Below are 25,363 nucleotides of genomic sequence, written 5' to 3'. Positions count from 1 at the left end.
GTGTAACTGCCTCTTCTCATCTCTGTTATTCTTACTATGAATTAACAGTCTGCCCTCCACCCTGCTTTTGAGCCTAATGTGGGGGAATCCTATCCTTGGTGGGGTCTGTATGAGGGACAGGCATTACAAAACCCGTGCTGTGGCTGGTGTTTGGCAAGAGATATTGCTTGTGTGCATCCCAATTCTGTGAGCATCTGTGAAACTGGTTCCCCTGAGCCTGTGAAAGAGGAAAGAAGCTGTATCACAGGTTGGGAAATCCCCACCTTGAAGGGTCTGTTAGAAAGGCTCTCTCTCGATATTTGGATGAAACTATAGTTTTCTTTGCTGGAATTTCTTCACCATTGCTCCTCTTTAAAAAAACCCAGTTCACCTCCATTCCTGCATTTACAGCCTTCAAATATCTATATAACTCCCATTTCTTGGTCTCTTTTTGTCTTTCATGTCTCCATGTATTTTGGCCAGTCTTTAAGCAATAGTTCTATTTCTGTCATCTTCTGTAGTGTCTGATCATGACTGTAGGGCAAATTATACCCTCAAAAGGTGTGCTGTGACCAAGTGAAGCATAATGTGCCAAAGACACAGCATTTAAGCATGTTCTTGTGGCAAAAGAAGTAAATTAGGACATATCTGTGTCATGGGAAGTGAGGGTTTCCCTATTGTTGGTACAAATTCTGCAATAACTTATCTCTCATGGACATCGTTTAGCGTAATTGCTTTGCAAGAAACCTTTTGTGTGGCTGAGCCGGAACATTGTGCATTTGTATTTTGGTGCTTAACTTGCTCTTCATTAAGGGCTGAATAGCACCATGCTTTGCCTGTTACAGCGTGAGAGAGACCAAAGCGACAGAAGGGCACGGTGTTGCGTGTGAGAGGCAAACAGCCTCCCGCTCTGCCAGGCGGGAGAAGTGTCGGGAAGATGCCGGTGGCAATATGGTCTGAATCGGGAGCTGCTGATCCTCCCTTCACCCCCGCCGGCTGTGCTGCAAACGGGTCTGGGGCACGGCACAGCCCCTCTGCCTGGTTATGTCAGGAGAGGAATGGCTTTCCAGCACTGGTGTGCACTTCTCCTGGGCAGGGAATGGATGACGCCCTATGCTTGTGCAAGTTTTAATTGTCTAACGATGCACACCTGCAATGGGAGGTGAAGAGGCAATCTTCAGGGGAGTATGGAGTGGAGCTAGGGTTTGGCAAGCTGCTGGAGGGGTATGCCCGCCTGTCCCCTTCACTGGAGCCTCCAAAGGCAGCCTTGAAGGATTTTGCCTGTGGTTGTGCTTTAAGAAATTGTATCCTGAGGTTCAGAGAGTAATGTCTTGGGAGGCAAAGCCTGCCTCCTGTGGGTTTTGTGTTTCTCGGAAACACTTGCAGTTTGTAGCACATTCAAAATATTTCCATCATCCCCAGTTTCCTGCCATAGCAGTTGACTCTTCCTGCTGCTCCTGGACATGCTGCTAACTCTGCCCTACTCTCTCTTCATTTTAGATTTTGGCCGTTCCTCTGAACTGGCGTTTGTTGTGGAGCCTAGTGATGACATAGCAGTGCAGGAGCAACCCTTGATCCTCTACTGCCAGGTGGAGGGCATCCAGCCCATCACCATCACGTGGCGGAAGAATGGCGTGATGATCGTGGACAGTGAGAACGCCTTTATGTTGGCCAACGGGTCTCTCTACGTCTCCCGCTTCCAGAGGCTCCGGGGAGATGGGTCCTCGGATGAAGGCGAGTACGACTGCATGGCACAGAACCACTACGGGCTGCTGGTGAGCCGGAAGGCGAAGATTCAGGCAGCAAGTAAGTACAGACACTGTCCCACCCCCACCTCACAGGGCAATCCCACAAGGGGCACTGGCTTTGTTGGGAAGCAGGAGGGCAGCATGGTGGGTGCTGGGTTTTCATGGAGTGGGGATTAAAGAGAGGGAAGAGAGAAAAGCCCTGGAGCTGGTGTCAAAATCTGGCAGGCATCTATGTAGCTGTCCAAATGTGAAAGAAGAGCTCATCAGCTTTCTTGGGTAGAAAACTAAAAGCAACCTTCCAACAGCAAATTCTCTGTGTTGGAGGTGTAAGTTACATTAAAATCATGTGGTGAAGTAGTCTGTGGTTTGTGTATCTCCTGCAGTGAGTTTGGAAGCCCCTTTGCTGTGCAGCACAGCTGGGCTCTGCTTGGCAGGCAGTGCTTCCCAAACCATAGGCAAAGACCTCCTGAAGGTCATGGTATCTTTCATTTTGTTATTTAATGCTGGCAGTGTAGAGGCAGCAAGATCTTATTTACTACCTGGCGTGGCAGTGCCTTTGGGGGCAAGGCTAACAACACCAGACAGATTGTCTGATGGGAGAGCCTGGAGGAGAAGAGAGATGAAAATGCCAATGAGGGAATGAAATTTAAAGGTGGGGGAGGAAGAAGTCCAGGGCAGGCTGTGACTCCAGCTTTGCACACTTCCTGATGTTAGCCCATTGCTTTATCCTGGTCAGAGCAGTTTGTCCTGTTGGATCTCCTGGTTCTCCTTTGTCAGCTCTGGTTGCTGGTTGGTTTTTGTCCCAGGACTGACACACAGCAGAGCTGGGGGTCCGTGGTGGTTTCTGTCCCTGTTGTGTTGGTGGCTCTCTTTGCCCACAGACTGTCTGGGGGCTCTGGGAGTGCAGCCACTGATTCTTTTTGCATTCAACCAGAAGCTGCTGCTGGGAGCAATTTCTATGTGAGTGTGAGGATGGGTGTGTGGTACAGCTGTGAGACCTGGTGGAACACTGGTTTGTTAAGTTTTCTGAAGGATTCTCCAACTTGTTTGGGAGATAGCTACTGCTCTTCTTTCTGTGCAAGCAACTTACTAATGCTTCTGTTGCAATTGCAAATATCACTATGATTTTTTGGTGCAAAGCTGGAAAAGTCAAAGGCAAAGTTGGGGGCTGAGGTCTTGTGTGCATTTCCCAAACTAGGGGGTCTTTTGGAACGCTGCCGCCCACTCCCCGCAGTGCCAGGGCCGGCTGGCAGCCCACCAAGGAAACACTCCAGCCCTTGTGTATAACAATTCCCAAGTACATGAAGTGGCCATCTGCAAACCTAGCTTTTCAGGAGTGTAAGAAGTGACATTGTCCAGGAGCCAAGGGCTTTGGGGCCGTGCCAGATTAGCAGCTGGATCTCAGACTTGTCAGTCTTGTGGTGCTAAACCTTGGAGCACTTTTGGTGAATGGCTCTGGCATTTATGAGCTGGAAGCCGACTCATGCACAAGCACAATGTCAAACTTCTTGGACCTGTAAACTGGAGACATGAGAGCCAGAGGAATTACCTTTGAGACTGTGGATTGTCAATAAACACTGTTATCTTGGCTCCTGCATCAATATGTATGTGATGTGCTGTGTGTCCCTGAATAGTGTTTCCTTTTGTAGCTGTAGTTTCACATGAATCAAAATGAAAAAGGGATCGTGTTGAAATACTCTGGACTCTATTCTAGCTTCAGGCTTGGTTTGTTGCCAGCCCTGAGAAGAGGTCTGGGTGAAGCCAGCACAAACAGAGGGCCCCCTCAGCCTTGATGCCACAGGTGCGTGCAAATAATGGGAATAAAACAGGATGTTGTGGGCAAATGTAACCTGCTGCTCAGGGCAAGCTCCCCTGCTGTGCCTGAGCCACAGGAACACACACTTACACTTAGGACTCTGCTTAATCGCAGAAGAAATCTCCTGAGAATTAATCACAGTTATACCCTGAGCCCTGAAGTCTCAGGGTGGTTACACACAAGAGACAGTGATTTTCCTTGCTCCAAGTCCCAGTCAGCAAGTCAAAGGAGAAGGGTAATTATCCCCATTTTAGGTACCTTTGCATTGAAGGAATGGGTGCTGGCTGCCTGGAAGGAAAAAAAAACCCAAGCGCTAAGCAGACCTTTGCGGAGCAGAGTAAATACTGCCGGTGGGTAAAACCTCATCCCAGTGCTGATCTCTTCTTCCCTCTGAGCCTGACATCTGAACACAAAAGCAAAGGAGAAATAAAAACCTTTCACAAACAAAAATCTTGAAAGTTGATCAAGGCCATGCTATAGAGGAATAAAAGAGATCTGACAGAGTGGAGCCCCTTGAGAGCTCTGTTGCACTTTTTGCTGTCTTCAAAGGCAGGCTGTTAGTCTCGTATCACCGTTACAGACCCGGGCTTTGTATTATTGCTTGGAATATAATCTTCTTGGCTCAGAGGAATGTACATATTTGCATTCAGGAAATGTGGGCTGGATATAATATTTTTATGTTTCAAATTTACTTCAACACTTGGCATTGAGTAAAATTTAACTGGAAGAATATGCTGCTCTCAGCCGCTGCACGTGCGGCCCTGATGGGCTCAAGGTGCTGGCAGTTTCCTCACCAAGTGGGTGCATCTTAAACCCTTCCTCCTAAAATTAACTCAGTAAATTGATTTCATTAAATTCTGGGGTGTTTCTGTATGTCACCATTATTAATCAAAGATACTCAGCAGAAGGAGTGGACCTTGGGTGGTTTGTGGACTGACTGGTCAGGTGCTAAAAACATTGTTAACATTTTTGTAGTGTAACTTTTTTTTGAACAAGCACAAGTGTGCAAGAAGCCTACGTGTGACTGAACTGAGCAGGGAGGCCCTCAGCTTTTCTACTCTCTGCCTAACACCCCAGCTGGAATTCTTTCAGTTGCTCTTTCTGTGTCTGTTCAAACCCTGGTGTGTTAGTTTAAAAGATTGTGGAATGCAACATGTTTTTATAATCTGATCAGGTTATTGAATACAGATCTTTTCTGTCTCTCAGTGACAGTTTCGTAGCTTCACATGACTGTGAGCTGTCTTAATTAAAATCAGTTTCATAGTCAGAGTGTTCTCTGGAGGCACCACTTGGCTGTGTATTCACAGGTCTCTGAGGAGCTGGATTTCCCCTATGCATGCCAGAAGCTGAACATGCTTTGGCTCTCTGTGGATGAAGATGCCCTCTCAGCAATTTTAACATCCAGAGTCCACTCCTCAGGAAGGTGGGCTCCCCAGAACACAGCCACCTTTCTTCTCATCACCACCCTTTGCTTAACTTGGCCTCACTTGCTCTGATTGTGTCATCTCGTGGCATTTACAGCTCTTTTTGCCGATGCTGTAATTTGATGGACCTGGCTCTACATCATCATAAATCACAGCCGAGCCAGTGGAGTAAGACCCATTGATTATATTACTCAATAACAAGCAGTTACTACTAATTGGAAATCACCATCAAACTGGGTATCAGATCAGGCTCTGCACGTATCCAGCTTGAGAGTAGCAATTTTCCCTGTTTGATCTGATGCTTAAAAAAACCCTTAAAAAACTAAAAATAAAAAACCAAGCCCCACAAACAAACAAACAAAAACAACAGCAACAACTAAAACCAACCAAAAGAAAACCACACACCAAAAAAAAGGAACAAGGGGAATTAAGTCAATGGTGCAATTTACAGCCAAATAGATTTCTTGGAGTTTGGTGAATTGGACCTGCCCAGTATTTGAAGTACTGCAGGACCTGATAATAACTCTGGACAGATCTGAGCTTGTAAAGACATTTTCTGCACTATGTCTTGCTGCAGGGTGACTGGTTTGTAGTTAGCATAGCAGAACACATCCCTGTGCTCTTCTCTTCTCCCTGACCCCCTTTGCTTCTGCATCCTGTTCCAAATTCTGCTCCTCCATCCCACCGAGTGTGGCTGCCCATGGCACTTAGCCTGCCAGCAGGAGGGCAGGATTGATAGCCTGGGCAAGGCAGATGCTGTGACTCCTCTCTGCATGGATCCCTGCAGACAGCAGCAGCAGCTCCCCTCACCCAGCCTGGGGACAAGCATGCTGGTCCCCACAAACACACTGGCCACTGTGACCTCGAGGCCAAAGGTCTTCAGGTCATCAGCAAGATACAGAAGTGGAGAGGGCTAGTGCATATGCAAACTTGCAGGTTGGTTTCCCTGCCAAGCTGTGTGGCTATGGGAGGAGGTTGGGAATCACAGGGATTTTAAAGCACCAAAGATCTTCCCATCGTTTCAGCTTCTCTGCACAGAATATATTCAGGATTTAACCTGCAGCCCCCTTTCCAGGCTCTGGGGTGGTGGGAAGAGCTGCTGAGCCCAAATAATGGCAGCATTTATAAGAGTGTAGAGACAAGAAGGAAGTCTAAAAGGATTAGGGAGAGACAAAGGGGGCTGATTATTTTATGGGTCACAATACAAGGCATTAGAGTGAGATCACAAAGGGATGTAATTACAAAAGAAGGCCATACTGGGGGGGATCAAACCAGGATTAGAGTGGGAAATGTTTTTACACAGTTTTGTTCCACTCATTATGAAGTTAGCATTTTAAATTAAGGTTTAAATAAGGTGGCACCAAAGTTGTCACCAAGGTATTTCCTGGGCAATGCCACTGTTCGGATGCAGATTGCAAGTCTCAGCTCAAAACATTGAGGCAGACCTTAAACACGTGGGTTTGCTGGTGGTTTATCTTGTGCCTGTACAGTATCTGTGTTGCAGCAGAGCCCTACCTATGGCTTGTGCTTAGGACAAGTTAACCTGTTTTTGCATTTGGATATGGGATACTTTTGTGACTCCTTGCTTTACTGGTGCAAAATGTGCTGGAGGTAAAGGTCTGCCCTTGTGTCAGTTACAGCTCTGGAGACATCTTCCTTTTACTCCCAGGAACTTTTTTTCTAATGGTCATTTGAATTTTATTGCAGTTTAACTGTTGGTGTTACTTACCAAGTTTCCTCCATCCATAAACTAGATTTCCCCCACCCCTGTTGTGGCTCTGCTCATATTTATTGCTCTTTCTTCTCCAGTGCTTAGCAGAAGGGCTCAGCCCTAATGCCAGTGATGTTTCTATATTGTCTGTGCTTTGAGTGCTTATGGCAAGCCCAGAGCAAATTCTGGGCTTGCAGCAGTGGGTGGCAGAGGGGAAAAATACCCATGAGGAATTACTAAAGAGGAAAAAAAGGAAAGCAAAAGAAATTAAGTAAAGCAGAAACACTGTGAGAGGTTTCCAGAAGATGGATATGATGGGTGAATGGGTTATTTCCCTCCATCAGCTCTTTTGGCTGCCCCTAGGACATGCTGGTTCACATGACGCTGCCTCTCACATCTGTACTGTTGCAGTACAGTTGGCCCTGTGTGTGTTGCAAAACAAATGTACAAATATAGGAGTCACCAGGGGAAAATTGGAGATTTGACTGGGAATTTTAGTAGATCTGCAGGATTAAAAGAGTTTGTCACTTACCACCCACTGCATTTCAGCGTCTGCACATAACAGCCAGGATTCATCCTGAGACTTGAGCATATTATAAGACCATATTTCTTTTGGCTGCTCATTTCTTAGCAGTGTGATAGTTATTTAAATATCATCTTGCACTTCTTTCCAAGGCTTCTAACGTGGATGCGCCAACCTTAGCTCCGGCAGCGTTATCTCTCATATAGGGGGTTTGCACTGCAGGCAGTAATGTCACTTAGTCATTTATAGAAAGCTCAGGGGAAATATATCAGAAGAATTTCATTAATGGCAGCACTGTTGAGTTATTTGTCTCAATTAACTCTTGGAGCACAGCTGAGGAAGTTCTGACATCGCTGCAGCCTGCACCTGCAGTATGAGGCAGTTCTCTGCTTCTTTTTTAAGGTGGGTTGAAGCTCTTTGATACCTGCATGAGCAGTCCTGTGGGGACAGCACAGTGCCCAGCCCTATGTGCTCGTACCCTGCTCGTCCTTCTGCCTGCTGCTCTGCTCCAGCCTCTCCTCAAAGTATTGGGCCACTCTCCTGTGTTATTTTAGTCAGGAGGGCAGGTCTCTGCTTATATGGCTTGCACTCTCATTTTGCCCTACAAGGGTCCCAGCTGGCTATGTTGTGGCCAGTGACATCCATGCACCTGCTGTGCCTCAGTTTCCCTTCTGTGAAGCCAGCATGTGTCTACAGTCAGTGCCATGATTTGCGCACTCCTGTGAACACTGGGGGGCCAAGTTGCTGATTTGTGTTTATCAGGGAGCCAGGTTAGCTGGCCATGGTGTTTCATCTTCACTGTTGCTTCTCTCCAAGGGGTCTTGGGGCCAGACTGGGGCCCAGGTGAGAGAGAAGCTGCTTTTCTGCCACTGTTCATTGGCAGGACTGTGAGGAGGAATCAATTTGGGGGGTCATATCACCAGAGCAATCAATGCTCTTGATCTAGAGAGTAACCATTGAGATTGGGTTTTGAGGACCTTTCTTTGAATGTTTTGGGCCTTTGCGTGCAGTAATGATATGAGTGAGGTCAGACCTCACAAATCCCTTCTTATAGGTGAGTCCCTTGGACAGGTGCCAAAGCTGCTGTCCCAGAGGTGGCAGGATGGGACCTGGGAAAGACATCAGCCAGAGCCTCCTGACACCAAGGGATGCTGGCTCTAACTATGCACCTTCTCTTCCGCTCTGGTTTTGGCTTACCCTGTTGCTGGGAAAGGAGTCTGCTCCCACTCCTCCTAGGCACAGCATATGGTTTTCAGAGAGGTTCTTGCTTTAAACCCAATTTTACAGTTGGGTTGACTGAGGCAAAAGGAGGTCAAACGATTCGCCTGAGGTCACCCAATAAGTGGCTCGGATTAAATCTCAGCCCATGACGCTGCCCGTTCCCAGCGCTGGCTGTGCTGGCCAGACCAGATGGCCTCCTGAATGCAGCGTCAAGATCCTCAGCTTTTTCCCCACCTCATTGTTCTCCATTGTGGGCTTCTGAATGCAGGACCTTGAAAGTGAGAGTCATTTGGATTTGCCGAGTCCAAGTTATTCTGTTTAATGACATGGATTTGCAAGAGAGGGTTTAAACACACTGTTTGCTACTGAGGTAGGAATTTTGAAGAGATTTATCTCTTTGCTTTGGTTTTCTGATGTTAAAACTCTCTCTGCAAGACCAGCTAAAATTGGTCCCTTACCCTTTCAGCTGCCCTGAAAGTTCACTGACTGCAGGGCTGCCCTATCTTTGTACCTGTGCAGGTTTCTCCATAGGTCTCTTGGGTCCTGATCCCTGGTCTAATTCCCCAGCACCACAGCTCTCTGGTCTGTGTGTGCAGTTTGTGTCTTTCCCCTTAGCTTGGTTCTGGGATCACAGAAGGGGGTCAGTGCAAGGTGCTACTGGAGGGACAGCGTCATGTGTTTACCTCTGTCAATCTGCAGACTCTTGTGTTAGCTCTGGAAAAGCAGATGCTGACATCTCCCTCCTGATCTGGTGTCCATCCTGTACATGACTCCTGATAGAGTAGAGGCCACAGACGAGCTTAAAGCAGAGCTTTAAAGAGCATTTTAAAGATGAACTCCATTCCTGCTCTCCAAGCTAGGGAGCAGCCTGGAAAAGTGCATCTCCTTAACCTCTATTGGAAATCCGGTGTACAAATGCCTGGGACATACAGAACAGAGGCCATCTGCCCATGAAGCAGCAGTGAGTGCTTGGGAGTGTGGGGCAGACTGCAGTTTTTGGGGCAGGGGGGGTTCTCCTGCACCCACGCATCCCTCTGCATTCTGCCTTTTGAGGGATGGCCTGCACTCCTGCGCCACTCACATGCCTAAGTAAGCTGGCACCTCTTGAGCAGGCCTTGATTAATGGTGTTTTTTTGTCAGTCCTAAGAGGCCCCATTATGTCCCTTTGATGCTGCATTTTGCACTTACCACTGTCACTGAGCTCAATGACTAATTTTCACAGGTCAAGGGAGAGGGACAATGGATCAGGCCACATTTGGATGAAACAAATGAAATTTTGCTGCAACTGAGAGCACTAATTAAGAGTGAGGATCAATTTGGGTGTACAAAAGAGATAGTTTTAGGCTGCTAATGTGTAAATGAGTGGCGGTGTTGCAGTGGCAGAAGAGTTCAGTGTGTGCATACTTCAGCTGTAGCATTGTACTCAGCTGCATTTGATCGATTCTTCTGTTGCTTATTCATCAAGGAAAAACCAAGCATTTTCCTGCCTGCTGTGCCTGGGAAGGGCAGGAACAGCAAACCTGCCAGATCAAGTCATTGCTGATCCCTGTGAGATGTTTTTGACCAGGAGCAGGAGCTTGTATTTTTTAATTGCCTTGTCCATCTTGGAGCATGACACTGCACGTTGCCTGGTGCCTTTTGAGTGCAGTGCATGGAAGTCCCTGACCAGCTCTGTGGGCAGGATGATGCCCATTTTTCATCCCAAGCCATAGCTCACCCCACCAAGGATTGCACTGTCTGCTGAGACTCAGAGGAATGCTGATTTGGAGGTGTCAGAAAGGGAAGGGACACAGTGAACTTCCATCAAGGAGAATGTCATGGATTCAGAAAGGAGGACAAGGAAAAACAAGACTGCACCAGTTGGATTCATGGCTTCACTAAGTATTGCAAAAGTGTGATTCCAATTTTCCTAAGCCTTAATATACAACAAAATGTCAGGACTAGTGTGTGTTTGGGATGGGCTGGTTGCAAATGTCCAGGTGCCCAGGCTGTGCCAGTTAAAATTAGTTTGCACATGGCTTTGGTAAAATTGTGTCTATTTTTGACCAGATATGCCTCGAATAGAAAGGTAGGAACATCAGCTGGAGCATTCTTTCACCAAGAAGTTCTCCAGGGCCTTTGGGGTTCCCATGAAGCAAAGCCTAAATGAATTTGAATCCAAACAGATTTATGGTACCAATCAAATCTCCAAAATGATCAGGTGGAAGCAGCAGTGCATCTCATTTTCCCTTGTTATTTGGCGTTGTTTGCCCACAAACATATTTTTCCCTGCAGCTCAGCATCTTCCCCAGCAGGCACTGAGTCCAGAGGTTTGCTCTTTTCCTGGACTCCTGTGGTGACATTGCCTGAATGGCCAAGCAATGCAGTCACATCCCTTTGGGCCCCAGCAGGGTAGCTGTGTCTGAGGTGAGGGCGCTTGCCAAGGCATTTCGTTTCCTCAGAGCAGCATCAGTGTCCAGCTCACCACAGTTTCCCACGGCAACATGTAAAGGGGTGGGAGGGAAAGTCCTGACTGCATCTACCATCAGTGATCCTAATGCTCAGGAGAAGAGACAGGGCCCCAAGGGGGTCAGCTTGAACTGTCTCTCAAAAAAAAGGGAGGGGAAAGAGAAGAAAAGTCTTCACATGCTGGACTGGCCATTGGAACGATGACAGCAGAAATTACCATTTTTTTAAAGCTTTTTTGCATGACCAAAGAGAAAACAGCTTTCTTGTCCCTTGGGACATCCATGGGTGCTGTAGACCTTCACACAGGCTCAAGCTCTGTAGGCACTCACCACCTCTAAAGGACAGGGACTGGTCAAAATCTTAAATACAGAGTCTGGGTGCTACACTTAAAGGATTCAGACTTGACTGTTTTGCCAAAGCAGTGTCCTGGTTGATGCCTTGGGAAGCCTGGCTCTTGTTACTGATCTCAGACAACTGTGCATCTCTAGGAATTAGGGATGGTGGCATTGGTCCTCCCCAGATCTCCCCATTCCTATTGGGTTTGGGGGCCCGTTGCCTGCACACTGTCCTTGCCCAGCTGGTGTGGGGGACCCTTGCCCCACTTGGAGCTGTCAGAGCTCGTTACCAGCACAGGCAGCTCCTTCCCACCGCGGTGGGGCCAGGGAGGCCGGGTGCCTCGGGGCGGCTGCTCGGTGCTGATTGCTCTGTGCCTAATCGGGGCTGAGGAGTTGGGGCACTGTGTGCACCTCACGCCACTGCCAGCTGTCGATTTTCATGAGCCTTCTGGCTCTGACTTTTCTGAGACCTTTGAGCTTGTGCCTAACCATCCGGGTACCAGCCAGAGGGGTCAGAAGTTCTTTCATGGGAAAACAGAAGTCCCTGCACCATAGATATTCATATGTAAAAGCCTCTTGGAGAAGGAGTTTTAAAAGCTGGCATGGTGTAGGTGCATGGGAAGTGTTTGTGTTGCTGTGCTGTGGAACATGTATGAGCCTTTCTGCTTTAGACAGTGGTTTGCATATGTTTGAAGCACCTCAATGATTCACACTGCTGCATCCCGTGCAGAAAATGGATTTGTTCTCCTACAGCTCCCTGCCCAAGGGGAGCCTGCTTAATTTTTCTTTTACTAACTAGGTTCTCCCAAGAATGAGAGATTACCTGAACTTCCAAAAGCATTTCCAATGTGTGGAGAAGTCTGGATGACTCACAACTTTTAATTAGCTCTCCTGACAGAGGCAAGGATCCCTCCCTTTCTGCTTCTTTCCCTAACAGAGAGGTAGTGATTAGAATTACAATGAAGATAATCCAAACTGTATGTGTAGGGTTTTCAGTAAGTGGAGAACAAAGCAGGACATCCATCTGGTGAGTGTGAGCCCATAATACCTTTCTGCTCATTTCTCCAGTGCAACAGGAGCTGCTTGGGACGGAAGCAAGCTCATTATTTTGGAAAGGCTTGCTGACACGCAGAGCGGGGCTGGCTTGTAATCTCTGAGGCACTGAAACCACTGCTCAGGAAGGAGCATTGCTTTTAATTTTAAGTCTACCTTTGTATTTCTTCTTGTTAAAATCTGCAGCAATGAGGGATACTGGCCTCTTCTGAGCCTGTCCTTAATTAGTGTGTGAAAGAGAGATGCCCTTAGTTTTAGCAAGGCTAATCAAAGCTGTAAGGGAGTTTTAAAAGGCAGCCAAGCTAAGCCTGTCCTGTGCAAACATTCCAGCAGCAGTGAGGAAATGCATTAGCTGGGGACAACCTCCTTTTGGAGTGATGCTATCTCCCCTCTCTTAAAATCTCTGCCCGAGCTCCTGCCTCAGAACTTTGGCTTCCCTTTACGTCCTGTCTTTGCAGTGGGACGCTCACCTGTGCCATGGGATTGGCTTTCCCATGCTGTGCCCTGCAGCGGGCAGGAAAGAGGAAGAGTTTGCAGCAGAGAAAAGCAGTGCTGAGCCCTCAGCCACAGTGCTACTGTGCTTTACGGTCAGCTGGGTTTTGCCAGGCTGCTTCAGCACGGAGAGAGGACGGGCGCACTGTGAGAAAGGAACAACAAAAAGCCGTTGTGGCGGAGCAGCCGGCGCTCCGAGCTGCTGCTCGCCGCCATGCCGGCAGCGCAACGCATGCCTCGACTCCTGCCATGGCAACAAGTTCATCCTTAGGCCAGGACAATGCTTGGCTGCAGCGTGGTAAAGCAACCAGGAGCTGGTCCAGCCTGTGGCATCCACAGCAGAACTCAGGGAGTCAGGAGGGATGGGGTAAGGTTTCGTGCCTGCAAGGTGCTCTACTAGCTTCAAAATTCAAAGCTGGTGATTTCACTTCATAAAAAGCACAGGAGAACTGCAGGAGATCCTTCTGAGGTCACGAGCTGGGCAGCACTCATCTGTAGAGTCGTGATGGCTCTTGCCCACCAACACAAAGAGCTCAGGAAGGAAGGTAGAGAGCCCAGATCCAAGGAAATGTTGGCCAAACACAAGGAATCCCTTCCTCTTGTTAATGTTTCAAGCACCAAAAAAATCCCCCCTCTGTACCAGAGCAAGGCACAGCCTTTGCTTTGGAAGGAAATGTCTTTTCAAGCCAGGATGCCAAACTTGCCGCGGGCAGCCCCGCGCGAGCCAGGCGTGCCGGTGGAGTGCAGCTGGTGCGGCTCAAAGGGAAAATATGATCAGCTGTTGAATGGCAGAGATTTGAGACGTCACGCCAAGGCTTCACGTTTTGATTTTGTGAGGCATACTGTGAAATTCATAGGTGGAATATTTCTAGGGAGCTGTGTTTCTTCCTGTAGAAGTGAGGTGGAAGAGTGGAAAATAAATGATGTTCTGTATTGACAGCTTCCAGTGTTAAAAACCTGGTCTGAGCTGTCTTTTCGCTCCCAAAATCATAACACTTGCTCTGGATTTTTGATATTTAAAAATAAGAAATTATTATTTCCTTTAGGTTGCCTATTGACTTTTAGCTGATGCACTTTAAAAATGTTCCCAGCATTTGTGATTTGTGAGAAAAAAAGAAGCTTGAAAACATTTTGCTTTTAGCATAACGAGAGCTAAGGTTGACAGAACTGTGAAATCCTGGAAGTTGGGGTTTCACGGCATTGCCAGACATCAGAAGCTCCTTGATGACATGATGAGAGCTGGGAAAGCTGAATAAACTGATGAGCTTCTTCCATTCTGGTCCCTTGTCATGTAAATAGGCTCCAATCTGCATGTCAGATCCCTTGGGGAAAGGAGTGTAATAACGTTAAAAATAAGGCAGCAAAACCCCCAAGGTGTGTGTGCGTTAGCAATCTTTAAACAGGCAAAAAATTTGCTTGGAGGAGTTTGGATGGGGTGAGAGGGCTCCTCGTTACTGCTCTGCTTTGAATGCAAAAAGGTGACTGCCATGGCTTTAAAGAAAGTATTTTAATGCTACATAAATATAATTGCTTCGATGAAATGTCTTTAGCCTCCTGAGGGAAGTTGTAGTCTGTAAGCCTTTAGATATGAATGGACGACTCTGTAATTGCTATTGTTTCGGAGACACATTAGGAAGGCCTAATGCTGATCATTCCTGGCATGTTGTGGAAGCGGAGTAATGGCAATCCCAGGCAGCAGGCAGGGACAGGGGATTAGTATGCATTTTGCAGGATGAAAAACTGACAAACGCTTCAGGACTAGAAGTTTTTCTCCTAATTAGATTGTGGGCTTGTAAATTATATTTGATTTTTTTTTTCCTTCCCCCTTTTCCTGCTGATATGCAGAGTGAATGTATCTGATTCCTGTCAATTTAGGCTTTGGATAATGAGCTTGAAGGCAACATCTCAGAGGAGTGCAGAATTGATGGGTTAGTACATCAGCTCTGGTTAATGCAATCTCCTGATTCTGATAGGGTCCAAAACAGCTGGTTCAGAGAAAAGAGCAACATAGGGGTATCGAGAATAAGTATTTTTTATTTAAAAAATAATTAGTTAAACATTGGATATTCTGGTTCATGGGTTGTGCTTCCATCTCTGGACTGGGAGTAGCTATGTTTAAAAAATCATAACCTGGGCTTAAGAGGTGATTCCTAAGAGATAATTTGGCTAGTGTCCTGGTTTTGGAGACTGTAAACATACTGTTTTCCAGCTTTTCTTTCCAGTATAGGGCCAGGAAAGCTAGTAGACTGCTCTGACATGGTAGGTAACTAGACAGGAGCTGAAAAACCTTATCCTGTTGCAGCAGTTCTGGCCTTTGTGGTATTTTTCCTGAAGAGAAGTGAAACCAGGGTTCTGAGAGGCAGCAGTTGGATGTTTCTTTCTGCAGGAATATCTGTCAGGTAGTAGCCAAAAAAGAGGTGAATTTCTGCCCTTGGGTTGTGTGAGTGTCTTCTCTACAATGCTGGTCTCACACCATCCCATGTGCATCTCTGATTTGCTTTCTGAAGTTGGTTCCAAAATGCTTGGGAGCTGCTACCCAAAAGACCTGGAAAGAGAGTCTGGAAAGAACACTTCTGGGAACAAAAACTAGAAGAAATGGGGTTAGGTTCTTCATCATTGCTCTGTCCTTGTGTAGGGACTGATGCAAATATCCTCATGTCCAGTGTACTGTGAGCATCCTGTTACAGAACATAAAGTAGCAATATAGTGATGCTTTCCCTTAAAAGCTGAGCCTCAAGTACTAAATCCTGGTCCTGCTTGGGATTTATTTTCATTCTGGAGATTTCTACTGCCTTCAGAAACTTCATGTAGAAGAGTGGGATTTTATGGCTCTAAACTGTTTGATTTTAGAGAATTGGTTTTTTCCCTGGGGGCTCTTTTTTTTAAATTAAGATGAGAGGAATCATGTAATCCTTGACGTACAATAGTTTGTCCCAGATTAATAACACACTATTTTTCACAGTGAAGATGATCTTGTCCTGCTGTAATTTACTCTCCATCCTGGCATGCTGTTAATTAGGATGAATGGTTACGTGAAAAGTAAGTATTCTTTTAGCCAATGCCAGCTTCAATAATAAGCTGCCCCAAAACCATGAGGGACAAGCGGTAGTGAGTCAGTGAAAATCCTGAAATAAATTAACTTTTTGTGTCCTGGCAGTGCTTGGCTGAAATCCAACAACAATAAGAGCCTGGTGTGCCAGAATTCACAGGCAAATAACACTTTTCCACTAGAGCATCCTTACGAGACACCCTCCCAGCAGCCGTCCTTCCTTCCTGCCACTCATTCCCTTGTGTCCAAGGAGGCTGTCGAGGCGGTGAGTGAAACATCTTGGTGTTGTGACGGGGTGTGATGAAAACATGAGTGACAGAGTGACATTTTGACAGCCTGACTTCAGGTTCCTACTGCAAATGTAAATACGTTCATTTGAATCCAATTTACACAACCAGGAGTTTTTAATGGAAAATAAAGGAAGGGGGTGCTTAAAGGTGACTTTTTGGGATTTTAATCCAGGGTATTTGTGGACTTCTCAATGGGTTCAGCTGCAAATTTCCACGGTGTTGTGGAGGTCAAAGTGGTCTCCATCCTATGTTGCTCCAGTCATGTGTTTTTATGTCAAATTGCTTTGTTTTCTCCCAGTTCAATGCTAATTCCTGAGTTGAGAAATGTGGTTCACTAAATGTACCTATTGAGCAGCTGATAAAATTGAACTGCAATCCCATCCTCAAATCAAGGACTCTTTAACAACCAATAGCCCATTTTATCTTTTTCCTAAGGAGTCTAATCTGTTGCTCTTTCTGACTTGGAGACTTGCTGTGTTTTCACTGGAGAAAGTCACCGAGTGTCTTGTCAGGTGGGAACAAGAATAGCTGAATTGCTCTTCAAAGTGTGATTTATTTAGACAGTCTTGGCACCTTGGGGATTTTTTATTCCCTCTTAGTGCTTCTTGTAGTAATTCCTTCCTGATATTTGGGTGAGTAGTACTGGAAGATGCAAGTTCCCAGGGAAATTCATGAAGGTGCTAAATCCAAGTTGTCTTTGTAGGATTGAAAACAGGCTGAAGATTTCCACTCATTGTATACACATCATTTGTTTTTTGAGTTTTGTGGTTTGTATCAGAGTCACCTTGTAGCTGCTGGTCTTCAAATGAGTGGTTTAAACCCTTGGTATTTAAAAAGTTTTGAAAACAAATTTTGGGGGGTTTGGTGAGGTTTCTTTATTTATTTGTTTGGGTTATTTTTACTGCACATCTATTAGCGTATGGGGATTTTTATCTGTACAATACTCCATTCCTGGGTCTGTAACTGGAGTGAATGAGTTACCTTGGCTAGGAGCCAGCAAACCTTTAATTTTATCCACAGCTACAGAGACCACACGGACCTTGTAGCTGTAGGTGTTTGACTTGGGCTGCCTTGGGACAGGAAGGTGAGAGATGGGCTCCTAGCAAAGCCCAAGTTTCACACCTGGAGTTTTTGTTCCTCCAAGGACTTGAGCAGTGTGCATTGCTGTCGATGCATGGAGAATGTCACCCAGGATTTTGAAGAAGTAGCAGATTGCTTCCTCCTTACACTGAGACCTGTGAACACCCATGAGGGATGCTAATTAAGCATCTGCTTCCTTCTCAGCTTTAAGTGAAAGGGTGGCAAGTTAAAGTGACAGTCAGACCTCATTTATCTTAATGAGGAGGGTCAGGAGTTTAATGGAGTTTTGCTTAGTGAGGGTGTTTCAGCCTACTTTGTGTTTGTTTGGGAGATGTCTCTGCATTTTAGGTTTACAGGGCTTTTTAGCTTGGCTGGAATGATTTGGCTGCATGGGATTCAAGGGCCTCTGCAGTCTTTCCTAGGGAGAGAGGTTTTAGAATAAATCCAGGAAGCTTTCTGGTGTGACTTTGTAAATGATTGGGATAATGGTATAGTGGATTTTGCAGATGACTTTTCCCTGGCCAGTGTGGGGCTGTGTTGCATCCACCTGAGATGTGCTGTGCTGAGTGACAGTCACTTTGAAGATCTTGCCTATAACAGTTTAGACATTTAGCCAATGTACTTAGCAGACACCAGCAAAAAAGGGGGATTGTTTTTACATTCCAGAGTCTCACCTTGTACTTACCACTTCTGAGGTCTGTATGACACCATGCTGACATATTTACAGTGTAGCCTTACTGTATATAGATGGAGTAATCAGGCAGTCACTCAGGGCTGCAGCAACTAGGCAGAAGTAAAGCTCTTTTTACTAGTTCACGTGCAGCACCATGCTGTGTGCATAACCTCATTTCTCAAGCCTGTTTCCTAGGTATTGAGCATAGACCCCAGCAACACCTACCCCTTAATGAAACAGAACTCCAGCTGGCCTGTATCAGCACAGCTCCAGCCGAGAACAGCCCTCCATCTACAAAGAACTACGCCAAGATTAGTGAGGGAATTCATGAAGGGCCAGCAGAGCAGGTGAACGGTATCACTGTCATTTTTCAGAGGGCACAGGAAGGAATAAGAGGGGTGGGATGCTGCTGAGACAGTCCAGAGCTGTGCTGCAGCGCTGATGTGGAGCAGGAAAGCCTGCAGTCTCTTGATGGGGCTGCGTGCCCTGCCTGGGGAGGAATTCAAACCTGCTCTGCTGGAGTCATTCGTGCTCATTCAAAGCCAACATCAAAAGGTCCCATTCTAATTCGATGCTTTTTAACACACAAATGGCACTAAGATCATTAATTATTGCACTTAAGCAGCTTCAGTGATTTGACACTCTGTTTGTGAGTAACTCTTGAGCTGGTGAAATCTTTCTGGTGTTGTACGTGAAGAGCAGGGTGTTGCCAGCTGTTGAGGTTGGATGGTGGTGGAACCAGACAACAACTCCCTGCTCTCCAAAGAGCTATATCTGTGCTGGGGTATAAACTCCATTTGGCCCAGAATATTTTCATGTCATGGCTTAATGGCCTGTGAGAGCTCTCTGCTCCTGCCTTGTTGCCCAGGTAGGTAGGCAGGCAGTTTCATGTCTTTTGGAACAGTATTTTGTGCTGTGGGAGTGTGGATCACCTCGTCTCAAGACAAATGTGTCTCTGAGGTTTTCTGTAGATAAACCTCTGTTGGATTCTCAGTTTGTGAGGTGTTCAGCAGCTCTAACAGTGTTATTTTTCCTCAACCAAGCACAATGCAGTTGGACTGGAGTAGGGAGCATTCTCAGGAAAGGTCCCCCTCCACCTTGGGAGATGTTGGCTTGAGCTCTTTCAAAACTGAGGAATTCTGCAGCCAGCTTGCATCTGTTTTTGCAGAACATTCCTGGTGGGCAGCAGGAGAGCCAGGCAGTTATTTTCCATTCAGCCAGGTTTTGTCACCTACCACTACCCACAAGGAGAGAATGTCCCCCCTCCTCCAGAGTTCGAGATCTCATTGTTCCCAGCACCTGAGGCATGTAAAATCCCCCTTGCCATCCTGGAGGAAGGGTCCAAGGGTAACCATGGCTGATTAGTGAGCCCTGAGCAAAATACAGGCCAAAAAGCTCACACACGTTACTGCACAGCGAGAGAAAGTGGACCCTGAAAAGAGGGTGCAGCTCCTGCCCCAGACCTCAGTGGCTGTGAAGGCCTTGCTTTCGTGGACTGTGACCACCCAGCAGAGCAGGGCTCAAACCCAGGGCTCAAACTGGACCTGGGATAATCACACACTCCCTATGAGTTTGCGTTCAGCATGCTGGGGGTGGGGACACATCTCTTGCTGGACTAATGAGACTAGGCATATGTGACATTTTTATGACTCCTTCCCAAGCTATTTCCTTCAAGTTTTTAGTGTTAAAATTGGATTTCTTCCCCCGACGCCCCGGTGCCATTGGGAAAGCCATCTGCAGACAGAAGAGTGATGCAGAGATAATGCTCCTGGGGTGGGTCTGTCTTGACTTTATAGCTCTTATGTCTTTCCTTTGAGGTTTCTCTGACTTTTTGCCAGGCACAGACACATCTCTGTGGGCATTTCCCTAGGCCCTGCATTAAGATCTGCCCAGCCCAGCACATCATGGATCACACTCACCCTGCAGCCCTCCCAAGGCTTTGTTGCAAGAGGTGTTTTGGAGCAAATGTCCCAAAAGAACATTTCCCAAGTTCTCACCCCACTAGAGATATTCTCAAGAGAAGCATGCTTCAGTTTTATAATGTAGATGAGCCTCTCTTTTTTCTTTCTTTTTATTTTTTCCCCTCCAGTTTCCAGCCCCAAAAGTAGGCGGTGAATTCTAAGGCTTGAGGGAAGCAACCACACAAAAGCTTATTACAATCCAGTCACATTGTGCAAGGTGAGGATTTGCAATTTTAAGCAGAGGGAGAGGGAATCGTCATGATAATGACATATAATACCTAAAGTACCTATAAATACAGATGTATATTTATATAAAGCCTCTCCCAGCACACGAGTTCCCTGTCTGGCTGGGGTTGCCAGACCACCCTGTCCTGCACAAACAAATGAGTTAGAAAGTCCGAAATTCCATCCCTGCCTTTCCGGGCTCGTCTGGGGAATTCCTGAGTAATGGAGGTTGAATTGGGTCACAAGGGCAGCGGGGAATAAATCTTCAAAGGTTAGCTCTGGCATGAAGTCTCCTTTTTTAGGCATGTGAGGGATTCTTTTGTTTTGCTTTGTTTTCCAAGGGCCCCCCCGGCAGGGGAACAATACCTCACTGGGGCCAAGCCTGGCCGGGCACAGCCCCGCAGCATTGTCCGGGGGGCCAGGGAGGGGGCCAGGGGGAGAAATGACATCTTAAAGAATGGTGCTTCTTCTTATGGACACTTAGTAGATCAGTGTGCATTCAATTAACCCTATAAACCGTGCAAGGTCCAGGGAAAGAGCCTTTCAGGCATTATGGATTGAAAGTATTAAGGGGGATGGGGGCAGAGCTGTTGGTGAGTCCAGTTTAAATAAAGCCCATTAGGCAGGGGCAGTGTGGTGGGGGTGGAGAAAGGGGATGCATGAAATTCATGCACAGTCTCACACACTGGTCTGGATTTTCTCTCTGAAGTTAGGAAATCCTTACACACCCAGGCTGGGTGTCTTGATTAGACATTTGGTCCAACTGCCTTTGGGTTTGCTGGCTTGGGAGTGAAGGGGTCCTACCACTAGAAACTGTCTTGGGTGGAAAAAAAGATGTTACATTAGTATTTTCTTCCTCCTAAAATTTTTGCTCAACCCTACATTGTGTCCTAAGCCTCAGCTGTAGTAGCCTGTGGGACATCCCTGACCTTCCTGAGTGCATGTTTGATGGTCCCCAGGGTATGAAAACATCTAAATGCTTCTGTGACAGACCAAAACACCTTTTTTTTCCCAGTTGTGCCTCTGACACCTTGCAGTGTCACTACAAGGCACTGATGTGTTTTGAAAATACAATATTTATTCCTATAAATGTTTGGAGAACAGGCAAATTTTGAAACTTTTACGTGCCACGTCATTCACCCCAAACCCCAGTGCCAGTCAGGGTTGATTAGCCCCTCTAGGATGAGAGCAATATTCTGAGCAGAGAGATGGAAACAGCCAAATTTCTTTCAGTGCATATGGCTAATATTCACCTGGAGAAATCCAACCCATTTGTAGATATTAAACCAGAGACAGTAATAAGTTCAGTATGTTTTTCAATTTACTTTGCTGCAAATAGATTTAATTTACCAACTGCAGAGTTTTAGATGGAACTGCCTCTATTCCTGCTATTTTATGCTATGTTCTGAATATATTATATGTAAAGTTGTAAATTAATAGGCCTGTTTATGATTTGTTGCACATATGACATGGGCCTGCAACTAAATTAACAGTGAAGTCTTAGTGTTGCAGAGTTTAATTATACTTGCAGATGAATTAGCATCTAATTCCTCTGTCCCTTCCTTAGCGTGAAGTACATTGGAAATGTTTTTTTTTTTCTTCCCTGAAGATGAGAGTATTTTGTATTGTTCTGAGAGATGATCTGTGAGATCTGCTGGACTTGCAGCTTATCTTAGGCAGCATGGCGTTGTGGGCTGAAGAACCTGTAAATCCAGGCTGAGCCTATTGGTTGGCTGTTCTTATGTGGGATGTTTCCTGAATTGGGCCTGGATCAGGCAATGTCAGCTGTGCTGATGTGTCAGTTGTGAGTGAACTCCTAACTGCTGGAGGAGCCATCATATTGGTGAGCCAGGAATGTGGACTTCTGGAGCTGCAAAGTAAAACAGTCTAATTTTTGAACAAAACAATGCATTTAAAGTAGCTGTGGTTTTGCCTGCTAGTGAAGTGGGGTGGTGCCAAATAAGGAGAGTATCCTCCCTTTCTCCCTCTGCTCTGTATCGGTTTCTTAAAGAAATAGCACCTATGTAGCTCCCTTATTTTGGAAGTCCTGCAGAGCTTTGTGCCATGTGCTCCTGAAGATCTGCTGAAGAGTTGGGCTTCTTGGAGGAAAAGAGATGTTGTGGGGCTCGAAGAGCTGCCCCAAATACTTCCCTAAAATATGCTGTTCCCTCAAGGAACAGGTACATGCAGAGCTGGAAACTCTTAGAGATGATGTGTCTGTGGAGAATGGCATCTGTGTGGGCTCCTGCCAGCACCCTGGGGCTTTTCAGCAGCTGTAGGACCCATCTCCTTGGAGTCTCCAGAAGTGTTAACTTTTCTGGGATCAGAGCCACAAAGTCAACACTTGGTGGCATTACTCTCAGCTGTAAATTGTGTAGGTGCTTTGCTGCTCCGCTGGATTGAGGGCTCTTTGCACAACACCTTTGGAAGCTGCCTCCATCCTTGTTGTGTTAGCAGCATCTGTTGATGTTTTTTGAGCAGCTGGAATGAGATAATGAAGTCTTGCTTTATTAGCTCTTTTTAAGATTTTTCTGACCAAACTAATGGTTTGCTTTCTCCCTGCATTGCACTGATTCACTTATAAATAGCCCTCCCCTTAATTTAAAAGTAGCTTCTAAGTGCATCACAGTGCAGATCACATCCTAGAAATAAATATTTCTTTTTTCCTGAACAAATATAGACAGAGTCAGCAAATATGAAATATCTCTTTTTCCTGTTGTCACAAAACTGTGGCATTCCCGAGACTGATCTGTGCTTGCTCGAGGGTGTGCTTTAACAGGAACACATTTGGGATATAAAGTGGGGAAGGTTCTCAACAGCTTTTAATTGGAGTTGTTGCTTTTGATGGGGCTGCACTAATTTCCAGTGGCTTCAAAGCTGGCAAGGAGTGAGGAAGGCTGGTGAAATCCCAGCTCCATCCATGGGTGGTGGCAGGTTTGCTGTTGCCTCAAAGGGATGTGGTGAGACTCTGCTGCACTTTGGGGAAAAACAAGAATTAAATCCAAACAACACCGATCCATGCACCGCGGCTGTGTGTATGAACTGGAATTTAAATTTGTGTCTGTCACTGCCTAAGAAAGAAATCTGGGCCATGATGAGAGTTTGTAAGAGGAAACCGAGCTATTCCCCCTCAGAGCCACTTTCCTAAGCAATGCCTGGTTGCCAGTAGCTTCCTGTCTGTTGTTAGTTTTTCTTTTCAAATACAATTTAGTTTCTGCAGGCCAGTGGCTTTTAATGATTTCCTTTGAGCCCATGCATCCTCTGGAGCAGCCCTCTTCTCCCTTGACATTTGATGTGGGAATGTGTACGTCAGTATTGTTACTTAAACAATACCCTTCAGGCATCGATGCTGGGCCCTCAGATAAATCACAGATGAAAATGAAGTAGAATTGCTTGATAAAAAGTCTGCAGTGTGCTGGCATGCAGGGAACAAACTGCACAGAGTCCAGGTAATGGGAAATTCTGTGTGTTATCTGAAGACCCATGTAATTAATGAATAAGAAACCTGTTTACTCTGAAAATAGATGGCAGAGTTGCTATAATGCCTTTCTGCTTTGAATGCTGAACAAGTATCTCCAGAGGAATAAAAGCTTTAGCAGCTCAAAGTCACATCTCAACCAGAAAGGCGGGTTGGAGATGGCACTGAGCATCTGAACTGTTTTGCTTTTATGAAGAATATGAAATCAGCCTTCCTTCTAATAAACACCTCATTTATTTTCTTTTGGCTCCTAAGCGATCTCGTTTGCAAATCGTGGTGCAGACAAACAATTAGTGGATTCGATACAGTGCACATGCCATTGCCAAGCAGGAAACGAGCACGCCGGGCATGAATAGCATCAATCTGATTTTCAGGCATGTGCAAGTATCTGGCACTTCACAGAGCTTTGCAAACAGGCTGTACTTCTGCTTTTTGCCTCTCTTTCCCTCCCAGTCATGCTGCTGCTGTATTTGCGTGTTACAAAAGGCTCATGGCTTCCCCGTTAGGGCTGCTGGAGGCTTGGTCGGCTTTTACCGTGCTTAGTATTTTATCCCAGCTATTTTCCACGTGTGGAAAAATGCACCCGTGCAGATCTTGGCATTGCAGCGTGCGCTGGGAAGGGGAGAGCTATCCCTTTAACCACGCAGAGCATGTGGCTGTTTTTAGTTAGAGCTCTTTTAGCGAGTTGTCTCAGCACATCAGGGCCCCACTTTCATCATGCCTGGCTTTTTTTTTTTTCCTTCTCTTTGAGTCCTAGAAGTCAGAGGCCACGGGTGGGGGGGTGACAGAAAGCAGTGACCTCTGCATAAGTGAGGGACCAGATGGCCACTCCTCTTCCTCTGAGCCTTTCTCCCCTGGCCCCAGGGCATAGATCTGTGACCTTCGCTTTAACTGAATGCCCAGACTGTGTGACTGGGACTTTGACACGCTCTTTAATAGGCATACATTATCCCTCTATTGCTAAAAGCCCAGAAAACTGGGTTCATTTAGATGGAATTTAAGTAAAACTGTTTGGATTGGTCTTGCTATCCCCTAGCTGCCTCCTGCTAAATTGTTGATCTTAGTGCTAATGAAGGGAAATGCACTTACAGACAGTCTGGGAAGCATTTGATTTGCAAAGTTTAGAAAAACCCAGTGTTTTCTGACAAATGAGGTGTGCACTCCTGGTGTGAGCTCACTTGTGTGCCCACCCACGGCACAAGCAGTGCTCTGGTACTCTAACCATGTCAAGCCCTTGCCCTCTGCTGCTAGACTGGCTTCAGTTTTGCTATGAGGTCTATCTCTCCCAGTTAAAAGAAAACTTCTGATGCGAAACAGTGTCAGAACATGGATTTGTAGTCTCTCACAGCATTTGCAGGCACAAGGGGGAGATGTAATCACTAATACTTAATAATTCCTGGTTCGAGCCTTACACATTGGTCTGATTACAAGTGTGAGCCAAGCTAGAGCATTGCAGTGTGGTAACATCCCATGGTACTGGGCACAGGATTGGTGAGAACAGGGAAAAATACCCCAAGGAGGAGAAGTTGTACTTGACCAACTGAAAATGGAGAAAAGACTTTATTCTCTGAATTTGAAATCACTGTGTTTTTCCACAGTACCCCAGTAACTGAGAAGTTAATCTGATATTTCTGTCTGGTCATAGGTATTGTTAGAGGAGGCCAGGTTCTCCTTATAGCAATTTGCATAATGGTAACTGTGCTCTTCGGGAATGTCCTCGGGAGAGACTGGAAAGACACTCTTTTCCAGCACAGTGGAAATTCAGAGTTATGTTTTTCTGCTAATGACCTGCAAACATTGCTGCTGATCAGGCGTGGATGGCCTCCAACCTCTGCCAGGCAAGCGGATGCTGAGGAG

At 46.2% G+C, this 25,363-nt stretch overlaps 1 protein-coding gene across 1 annotated transcript in view; it reads left to right on the top strand.

The window, feature by feature from the left end:
* IGDCC3 (immunoglobulin superfamily DCC subclass member 3) overlaps nt 1-25,363 on the top strand; it is a 95,520-nt gene that overhangs the window by 8,514 nt on the left and 61,643 nt on the right. Inside the window, exon 2 of the mRNA XM_021552600.3 lies at nt 1,480-1,785. Coding sequence (XP_021408275.2) covers nt 1,480-1,785 — 306 coding nt within the window. The remainder of the gene's footprint in view (nt 1-1,479; nt 1,786-25,363) is intronic.

Source organism: Lonchura striata, chromosome 11, assembly GCF_046129695.1.
Source record: "Lonchura striata isolate bLonStr1 chromosome 11, bLonStr1.mat, whole genome shotgun sequence".
NCBI lineage: Eukaryota > Metazoa > Chordata > Aves > Passeriformes > Estrildidae > Lonchura > Lonchura striata.
The sequence above is the reverse complement of the archived record's forward strand: the minus strand, read 5'-3'. Positions and strand labels throughout refer to the sequence as shown.